Source organism: Bos grunniens, chromosome 29 (genome assembly GCF_055505025.1).
Source record: "Bos grunniens cultivar Pamir isolate PY7600 chromosome 29, Bosgru_T2T1.0, whole genome shotgun sequence".
NCBI classification, from domain to species: domain Eukaryota; kingdom Metazoa; phylum Chordata; class Mammalia; order Artiodactyla; family Bovidae; genus Bos; species Bos grunniens.
In genome coordinates this window covers 8,094,709-8,104,667 of record NC_141193.1, presented here as the reverse complement: position 1 = coordinate 8,104,667, position 9,959 = coordinate 8,094,709, and the positions used below count along the sequence as shown (strand labels likewise).

General features: G+C 54.3%; 1 protein-coding gene across 4 annotated transcripts; it reads right to left on the bottom strand.

Moving 5' to 3' along the window:
• Window positions 1-428: 428 nt before the first annotated feature.
• On the bottom strand, window positions 429-6,457 carry MEN1 (menin 1). 4 transcript variants are annotated; one of them, XM_086385053.1, is made up of 10 exons: window positions 6,316-6,457; window positions 5,560-6,020; window positions 4,418-4,626; window positions 4,084-4,212; window positions 3,752-3,792; window positions 3,590-3,677; window positions 2,779-2,915; window positions 2,230-2,365; window positions 1,612-1,776; window positions 429-1,411 (listed from the first exon to the last, which is right to left on the bottom strand). In XM_086385053.1, exons 2-10 carry the CDS (start codon window positions 6,002-6,004, stop codon window positions 929-931), a joined length of 1,833 nt encoding a protein of 610 aa, XP_086241179.1. In that variant the 5' UTR covers window positions 6,005-6,020; window positions 6,316-6,457; the 3' UTR covers window positions 429-928. The 4 variants fall into 4 exon arrangements, with proteins under 4 accessions (XP_086241179.1, XP_086241180.1, XP_086241178.1 ...); XM_086385054.1 differs by having other exon boundaries at window positions 6,382-6,457; XM_086385052.1 differs by having other exon boundaries at window positions 6,406-6,457.
• Window positions 6,458-9,959: the final 3,502 nt, after the last annotated feature.

Below are 9,959 nucleotides of genomic sequence, written 5' to 3'. Positions count from 1 at the left end.
GCTCTTCCTTCAGCCACTGGTTCCTCGAGCTCTACAAGTGGGGAGACTGAAGCCCGCAGGGCCAGAAAGCAGAAGAAAGAGGGGACGCTCCATCCCAAAATTCCCAGATGAAACACCGACAAGTATTTTTTTTTTTTTTTTACAAAATGTATTCATCTTCCTTGGAACTGAAAAATAAATCTATGTACAAAACAGGAAGAGATCAGGCTCCCCTCACCCACACGCAAACAAACCCCTGTAGATTTCCTCTAGGGTCCCCCGAGACAGGCTGGACCTCGGGGAGGTTCCCAGAGGGTGGGAAGAAAGGTCTGCTCTGATCTAGGGCCAGTTTGGGCAGGGAGGGGGCAGGGCTCAGGATTCACACAGGCCGGGGGCAGAGTTTTGCGTCCCCGACCCATGAGACAGAGAAGGAAGCTAGCATTTCCAAATTCTGGAAGCGTTTCTTAGGTTCTTTGTGCTAGGGGGCTTGCAAGGAATGGACTTCTGAAGTGTGGAAACGTTCTCCTAGGAGCTGGGCGGGGTCCTTGGTTCCCGGGCTGTAGGTGGGACCTCTGCTTCTAGGGTTTAGAGCGAAAGAGCCCCATGGGCTGGAAGCAACCCTGAGCCAACACCGCTCAGGACGAAGGTTAGAGCCTGGGTTCTGAGGTGAAGGCTGTTTCCCGTGGTTGGACCTTTAAAGACTGGTGATGGGGTCAGAGGGAAGGTTTCAGATGGCCGGCTGGGACCCTTGGGGATGGGCTCTATATTCCAATGACTGGGCAGAGCCCTCGATTCGGGGCGCTGGGCAGAGTTTGTACTCTGGGAACCTGCAGCCTGGGTTCCGGGTAGGGATGGGGCCTGCGGGTGGAGCCTGGGCTCAAGAGGCTGGGGTGGAGCCTCGACGGGTTGAGGGCGGGCTCTTGGTAGGCGGATATGGAGTCCCGGTACTTCAGAGACCCTTGCGCTGCCGCTTGAGGAAGGAAAGCGTGTAGTCACTCGGTGTAGACACCTTCTGCTTCTTCATCTGCACTTGTGACTGCGCAGTGAGCTGCAGCTTGATGGCGCTCGAATTGATCTTGGTGGCCACAAGCAGCTCCTTCATGCCTTTCATCTTCTCGCTCTGGAATGTCAGCACGGGACCCTCGGGTGGCGGTGATGCAGCGGGTGCCGGCACTGGAGCGGCGCTGCCGCCTTCAGCGCCGCGGGCAGTCCCGGGGACTGTGCCTGGGGGCTTCCGAGGGGGTCCTGGCACCGCACCCTGGCCCGCGCCTGGGCCCTTGTCCAGCGCCGGCTTCTTAGGCGGCGGCGGCTCCTCGGGCTTGGATTCCCGCCGTGGGCCCCGCCGCCGGCCTTCTCGGGCTTCCTCGCCCCACGGCTCTTCAGCCTCGGCCGCCTCCGCCTCTCGGCTCACTATGCGTACCTTCTGCCGTACCTGGGCCGGATGGGGAGGACAAGCGAAGGCCAAGGTTGCAGGCCAGTGGCTGGCACCCCGCACCCCAGCCATCTTGGGGCCTTGGTCTCACTCGCACCCAAAGGGTATAGGCAGATCCCCTGCAGTGCTACAAAGGTCTGACTCCTCCTGGCTGCTGTCACCACCCGCCCTCCCAGCCACCCTGCACAGCTGCCTCTCACCTGTCCCTCAAAACGGCCTAGGGACTGCACAAGGAAGGTGGCCCAGCCCACATGCAGCACGGGGGTGGGGCTGCCCTCTTCCCATTTGCAGATGCCATCATAGAATCGCAGCAGATGGGCGAAGCACTCTGGGTCCTGGAGGGCAGAACCCTGACTCTGCGTGCCCTGAGAAAGGGGGGAAAGGGCACAGTTAGTTCAGACCCCATTACTCACCCTTCACCAGGCGGCACAGGCCAGACCTCTCGTCTGGACAGAGAGCCCTGGCCCTGGGGGAGGTGAGTAGGGGTGGAAAGAATTCTTAGAAACTCCTTCCTTTTATAAATCTAGTCCTTAGCCTGGACTTGGGGCGAGTGGGGAACCACCCTTTATCTCCATTTCACTCCCTCAACTGAATGAGTGACCCTGACAGAGAAAGAGAAGGGCTTCCATCCCATTTACCTCACCTCCTCAAACCCAGACCCAGACCCTCGGCTACTGCATAAGAGAACACAGCTGTCTGCCTGTCCTGCACCAAACTTTCCTGTGCCGCCCCCAGTCCCAGGCAGCAGTTCCACGTCCTGGGACTGGGAGCCCTGCTCAGGTGGGAAGGTGTGCACAGGCTGGAGCCCAGCCTTTCACCTGGGTCTGCTCCCCGGGTCGCTCCTCGCCAGCCTCCAGCAGGCTGGCGGCCTCCTTCAGCAGGTTGGGGATGACGTCATTGGCTACTTCAAAGAACTCCTTGTAGATCTCCTCGTCTTCACGGCAGTAGTTGTAGCTGTGAGGGCAGCAGGGCACTGTGGGGTCTCAGCCATGGTGGGTACCCCCAGGGACCTGGCAGGGGAGGGAGCCCTGGTTTCTTTCCCGGGATCATCCAGGGACCGAGTGAATGATTGGGGTCCTCACTCCGAGATGATGGTGCTGTGTCAGCCCAGAGCAAGAGTTAAGAGGGGGGCCGGGAATACAGAGCTGGATGGCAGTGGTCAGACATCAGGAGAGGAGAGGGAAGGAAAGGCCTGAGGCCCTCATGAGGGGTCCCTACCTCTCAGGCAATGATGGTCTTGGCTGCCTAGTGACTGGAAGGAGAGGGATAGAACTTGGGACCCAGGCCTCCCTCCTGGATGAGAGGGGTTGTAAATTGGGTGGAAGGGGAAGAAAAGCTGGGCTGGGGTCATGTGGGGGGATCCTCACTCCTGGATGACAGTGGCTGTGTCGGCCCAGGCCTGCAGAGCTTCGCGCACATTGCGGTTGCGACAGTGGTAACCAGCCAGGTACATGTAGGGGTAGATGTGCTCATCCCGGTAGTAGGTCTTGGCTGAAGCAATGCCCTGAGAATGAGCAGAGGGGTCTCAAGGAGGCAGCCCCAGATGGCACAAATGTTCCACTGGATCACAATTGGAAGGGGCATCAGGAAGATTCCAGAGAGTCTCCTCCCATGAGACCTTACTACCCTGGCCATCATCCTCTCTGCCAGCTGCCCCTCCCCTGGTCTGCAGGTCTGCTTGCTCAGGCCTGGGCCAGACTGCTGCAGGCACCCTGCAGACAAAGGCCTAGGAAGGGGAGGGGCTTATCCTCCAAGCTCAGGGTCTGTCCCTTTCCTGAACTTTCCCCCACAAACACCAAGGCCTTCCAAATCCAGTCTAATGTCCCTCCCAGCCCAGGAGCCCCCAGCCCCACCAAGTTAATACTCCCACCTCAGTGCTCTCACCACGTTTGACTTCTGTTATACTCCCAGAGGACAATGACAAGTAGTAGAAAAAGTAGGGCTGAGGGGACAACTCTAGGACCTACCCCTCCCAGGCAGAGAACCAGAACACCTCTCAGACATCCCTGACTGCACTGAATATGCACGCAGTAAATACAAAAAGGGGACTGGATAGGTGATACCCCACAATACACACAAAGTTCTCTTCTTACCTGCCCCCCCAGTTCCAAGTAGAAGGGGACCCCAGCCACCGCTGGGCCACCCTTCTCTACCCTTCTATACCTAAGATGTCCCCACCTTGTGGTAGAGGGTGAGTGGGTCCGGCCGGCCCGGGGTGGGCTCCAGCTCCTCCAGATCCGCCAGGTTCCCCAGCGCCATTGGGTACCTGGGAAAGGCTAGTAAGTCCAGGCTGCCCCCTAGCCCGCCCTGGGGCCCAGCCTGGCCACTCCCCCTACTGACCTTTCCAGATGTCCCAGGTCATAGAGCAGCCACAGCAGCTTCTAGGGGCCAAAGAAGAAAAGTGCAAGCTGGTGAGAGGGAGGTGCACCCTCAGTCTACCAGGCAGAGGGAGCAGTCCGGCACCAGTAGGGGACTCCCCCCCGAGGTGGGAAAAGCCAGAATTTAGGAACTAGCCCCTGACTGGTGTCAAAGCACTTTCATGTCTCAATTTCCCCCTTCCCAAGAGCCCCAGGAAAGTCCAGGCCAGGAATGATTCACCCATGTTACAGAAGGGGAAGCTGAAGCTCAGCAAGGGGAAGCACCCTGGCCCAGGGTCCCACAGGTACCCTCACCTGCTGCAGCTGCAGTAGCTCCAGGGAGTCAGTGTGCAGGTCAATGGAAGGGTTGATGGCGCATACCATAAATGCCACCTCCATCTTGCGGTCACAGCGCATGTACGATCCTTTCAGGTACAGCCAGCTCTTGGGAGAGGACAAGACCAGATGTCTTATGATGGCCCACCAGTGCCTGCTGTAGGGATTGACATCAGGAACAGGGCCCTCCCCTTGAACAGGGCCCCAGACGTATGGAGGTGGTGACAGGAAGAGGGGAGAATGGCCCAAGAAAGCAGAGCTCCTTGGGTGGCCTGGGCTAGGAGAATATGGAGGGGGTGGGGGAGTGCAGTACCCGCTCAGCCACACCCGCGTTGACTGTCTGGCCTCTGCGATCCTCATTGCCCTTGCCATGCCAAGTGACTTCAGCTGTTTGTTCTCCATTGGGCCCAAACACTACCCAGGCGTGGTCCTCGGACAAGGCCAAGTGGACATCCCGGAGACCGAGAGCCTGGCAGGCCCCCACCACGGCGAAGGCCACGCCAGAGCTGTCCAGTTTGGTGCCTGTGGAAGGGAAAGTAATCAAAGAGGGTCCTCTGAGCTCTGGCCTGGGGGAAGGGACCTGCCAGCGGTAAGCCATGCTCCCTCCCACCCTCACCCCCATACCTTTGCCCTCTGACACTCCTGCCCTGCTTCCCTCTATCCCTTTCCTCCTAACTGTTCAGGGCCTCTCCCTCCCCCCTTACATTCCCCATCCTCAACAGGAGACCCTGAATCTTTCATAGTTCCCCAGCTTTTGACCCTGCCTTTTCTATTTCTCTGCAACTGTATTATATGTTTCTGCTAATTTAAGCATTTCCTCATTTTACTGTACTAGGTTATAACCAGGACACTGGCCAACACTTTTTTACACACACACTGATGGACACTCCTAATTTATCTCTGTCCTCTTTTCTTGCTAAGCTCAGAAGTAGCCTCAGATTCCTTCTCAATATGGCACTCCAGGACCTGAATGCCAGTTAACTGGCCTTAGAACAAAAAGGAAAGCTCTTTTCAAGTCCTGAGCTTTCAGCTTCTCAAGGTGAAGCCCTAGTCTCTTCACCTTCAAATTATGTTCATAGATACTCCGTGGATTGTCTCAATTCCATGAAACATAGACAGATTTTGGCTCCTCACCCCCTAAATCTTCTGCTGCCCTCTGTGCCCCAGGCTGAGCTGCAGTAGCTGAGGTGCTGAGGGGGCAGAGGGTGGGCTAATGGATTTGGAGTCAAGTGACTGAGGTCCAGTCCCAGCCCCGTCACTCTGTGTCACTTTGGCAGATCACTTTCTCTCCCGGGGCTTCAGTTTCTCTAGCTGCAATGGGGGACATAACACTTGGCCCACCTCACAAGCTTACAGGTCTCAAACGGGCTCTGTAAACCACAGTGTTGGGAAGAGGTGGGCCAAGATTCTCACGTGAGACAGCCACCTGTCTCTTGCCACCTGTCGGGCTCCAACCTGTGATGAAGCTGAAGAGGGACTGGATGTGGGCACGATCCTTGAAGTAGGAGCGGCTGAGGCTATTCCAGATGACATCGGAGACCTTCTTGACCAGCTCACGGCTGGAGACGCCCCCCTCTCGCGGGTAGAGAGACAGGTCAACGGCGCCACGGATCTGGGCAGTGAAGCGGGCATAGAGGGCAGCGATGATGGACAGGTCGGCCACCGGGAAGTAGGTGAGGCCGCCAGGAGGGTCGGGCGCAGGGCTGGGCTGAAAAGTGAGCTCAGGCACGTTGGTGGGGATGACGCGGTTGACAGCTAGGAAATGCTCCACGAAGCCCAGTACCAAGGATAGGAGCACCAGGTCCGGCTCCTCCCGGCCCAGCTCGGCAGCGAACAGGCGCACCACATCGTCGATGGAACGCAGCGGGAATAGCGTTTTCTGGGCAGCCTTCAGCCCCATGGCGGCGGCCCTCGGCCTGCGGGCGACCGGAGGAGAAGGATGGTCGTGTGGGCACGGCCCACGAGTCCCCTCCCAGGTTCGGCTAGCGTTCCACACCCCTCTACACACCCACAGACACCAACCCTTGCTTCCCCGCCCCTTCACGCTCCGCTCATCTGTTCCCCCTCTTTCATCGAAGAGACCCCTCAGCCGAGGCTGCAGGGCCTTCCTGTCCCCCACACCACCAGGAGCCCCGGCCCCGAAGGAGGTGAGCCCCTAGGACCCCGCTGAGCACTCCCAATGGCCGCCCCGCCCCCTCTCTGCGCTCATACCCCCGGGGCCCTAGAGTCCGCCGGAAGGCGCCCCTAGGCCAGTCCCCCCAAATCCCAAGGAGAGACCTGGCCTAGGTCCCCCGCGCCCACCTCCGCGCTTACATCCCACACAAGGCACCGCGGCGCCCGCCGCCTGAAGTCTGCTGGGAAATGGAGTTCCGCCCCCCTCGGGCCGCACTGCCTGCCGGGAAGAGGAGTCCAAGGCCCGCTGTTGTCCCTGCCAAGTCTTGAAATGGTGGCCGGGCCGGCCAGTCCGCGATGGCTTATGGGAGTGGTAGTCCCGCTGCTCTGGGCTCCCCAGAGGGCGGAGAAGAGCGGAGGCAGCCCCGCCTTTCTGAGGTCCTCAGGGATTGGTCATTCCAATTCACGCTCACCCAGGTAGCCGAGGAACCGCAGTGCCTTTTGGGAGATGTAGTCCGGGTAGTGAGCGGGCGGTGTCCGCTTCTGTAGGTTGTTGCTTGTTGGCAAGATGTGATGACAACGGGAACTTTTTAACACTGCTGGAGTACTGTAAATGTGTTCAGCCATTTTAGCTGGTTATTTATCGGTATCGATTAACACATAAAAGTGCCTACTGTAAGTCTAGCTTTCGGTCTACAGGGAAAATCTGACACGTGTGCAAAGAAGACCATCTAAAGAACCATTGTAATTATTTGTAATACAGCAAAAGAAGAGTAAAGTAACTCTCTGCATCCTAAGATGGATCTTCAGGGCACATTGTTCAAGGGGAGAGGCTGCAGAACAATATGTATGATGGGGTAGGATTTATATTACCATTTAAAAACTTCAAAATAATACTAAATAATTTCTACAGAATCAGTCACTCTCTTATTCATTTAGGAAACAGATTTTTGCTGCCTATAATGGGCCAAGCTCTCAGGCACTGGCTATGTAGCAGTGAGTAAAACAGATCAAATTCCTACCCTACTTCACTTCTGTACATTATCCCCCACAAAACTGTAAATCTAGCCTAATCATGAGAGAAGTTTGGGCAAACACAAACTGAGGGACTTTCAGACTGGCCATACCTGACAGCTCTCCTCAAAAGTGTTCAGGTCATGAAAGACAAGGAAGGAGTGAGAAACCGTTGCACATTAGAAGATACTAAGGAGACAGGGTCAGACTTTATTTTGGGGGGGGCTCCAAAATCACTGCAGATGGTGACTGCAGCCATGAAATTAAAAGACACTTGCTCCTTGGAAGGAAAGTTATGACCAATCTAGATAGCATATTCAAAAGCAGAGACATTACTTTGCTAACAAAGGTCCGTCTAGTGAAGGCTATGGTTTTTCCAGTGGTCATGTATGGATGCGAGAGTTGGACTGTGAAGAAAGCTGAGCGCCGGAGAATTGATGCTTTTGAACTGTGGTGTTGGAGAAGACTCTTGAGAGTCCCTTGGACTGCAAGGAGATCCAACCAGTCCATTCTAAAGGAGATCAGCCCTGGGTGTTCTTTGGAAGGAATGATGCTAAAGCTGAAACTCCAGTACTTTGGCCACCTCATGCGAAGAGTTGACTCATTGGAAGACTCTGATGCTGGGAGGGATTGGGGGCAGGAGGAGAAGGGGATGACAGAGGATGAGATGGCTGGATGGCATCACCGACTCGATGGATGTGAGTCTGAGTGAACTCCGGGAGTCGGTGATGGACAGGGAGGCCTGGCGTGCCGCGATTTATGGGGTCGCCAAGAGTCGGACACGACTGAGCGACTGAACTGAACTGAAGGAGACAGGACCAACGTGGTGTTCTAGATTGAATCCTAGACCAGAAGAAAAAGGATTTAGTAGAAAAACTGGTGAAGAGGGTGGCTGATTGGCCCAGCTCGCCTAAGTCTGAGGGGACTTCAGGGGAGTGGGACTTTCAGTTTTAAAACTAAACCAGTCAAGTCTTGGGCACCTGTGAGCACTACTTATGAAATTCAAAACTATCTGTAGCTTCGTTCACTTTTCAAAGGAGATCAGCTCTGGGATTTCTTTGGAAGGAATGATGCTAAAGCTGAAACTCCAGTTCTTTGGCCACCTCATGTGAAGAGTTGACTCATTGGAAAAGACTCTGATGCTGGGAGGGATTGGGGCAGGAGGAGAAGGGGACGACAGAGGATGAGATGGCTGGATGGCATCACTGACTCGATGGATGTAAGTCTGAGTGAACTCCAGGAGTTGGTGATGGACAGGGAAGCCTGGCGTACTGCGATTCATGGGGTCACAAAGAGTCGGACACGACTGAGCAACTGAACTGAACTGAACTGAACTGAAGTTTTGATAAATGTACCATGTTGTGTAAGATGTTAACATTTAGGGAAGTTTAGTGAGGCATATATGGGAATTATATATAATTAATTGTTAAGTCTTGGGCACCTGTGAGCACTACTTATGAAATTCAAAACTATCTGTAGCTTTGTTTATTTTTCATTCCTAAGTTTTGATAAATGTACAGTGTTGTGTAAGATGTTAACATTTAGGGAAGTTGAGTGAGGCATATATGGGAATAGATCATCAAGGACTGCGTTCTGGGGTACCCCGTCATGTACAGGTTGGGAAACCAGGAGGAACCAGCAAAGATTCTGAGAGGAATCAGCCAGAGAGATGGGAGAAAAGCCACATGGGCATTTGGTTTAGAGGACCAAGCCAGAGGAATGAGCCACAGGGTGCCCACAGGTCAGCAAGCTGAGCACCAAGGACTGATTGCATTTAGCTCTGTGAGAACCCCTGGCGACCACCTTAGGAGCAGTTTGGGAACAAAAGCCCAGAGTTCTTGGGCTCAAGAAAAATGAGAGGGAAGAAATTGGAGACAGTGATAATACACAACTCTTTTAGGGAGCTTTCCAGAAGAGAAGAAAAAACCAAGCTGGCAACTGGAGGTAGAAGAAGGTCAAAGGAGGTCCTGGTGTTGTGGCTGTTTTTTGGGTTTTTTTGATAGGTAAGAAGTGGATTTATTCAGATACAGACAGAAGCACACTCCACAGACAGAGTTTGGGCCATCACAGAGGGTGAGTGCAGCCCCGAAATTTGATGTGTTGGTTTTTATAGGCTGGGTCTTGATGTCTCATCGCAGAAAGAATTCAGACAAAGTGATAGGTGAAGAGTGGATTTATTCAGATACAGAGAATCACACTCCACAGACAGAGTGTGGGCCATTGCAGAGGGCGAGTGCAATGTGGCTGTTGTTTAATAGGAAAGAAGGCAGGACTGATGACCTTGAACAAGTAGAGAGGATGGGCGTTCCCAATTTGCAGGCCTGTAGAAAAAAAAATTTTTTTAACTAAAAAAACCCCCCACAATTTGCAAGCTTGTCCTTTGCTAGTAGCATGAACAGTTCTAGTCACAATAATTGGAGATACGGTAGAGTACATGGGTACTTTCATTTTCCCAATGAAATAGGAAGCCCAGCTGGTCTTCCTCCCAAACGCCACCTTCTCAATGAGGCTGACCCAGACCTAACCAGCCTACTTAAAATCATAGTCTCCAACCGAAATGCTTCTTCTAACCCCTCCCCTCCACTGTGCTTTCTAAAATGTTTTCTTCTAAAGCACTAACAGCTTCTAGAACAGGGTTTCTCAACCAGGGCAGATTGACATTCGTATCGTATACGTGCTCAGTCACTCAGTCATGTCTGACTCTTTTGAGATCCCATGGACTGAAGCCC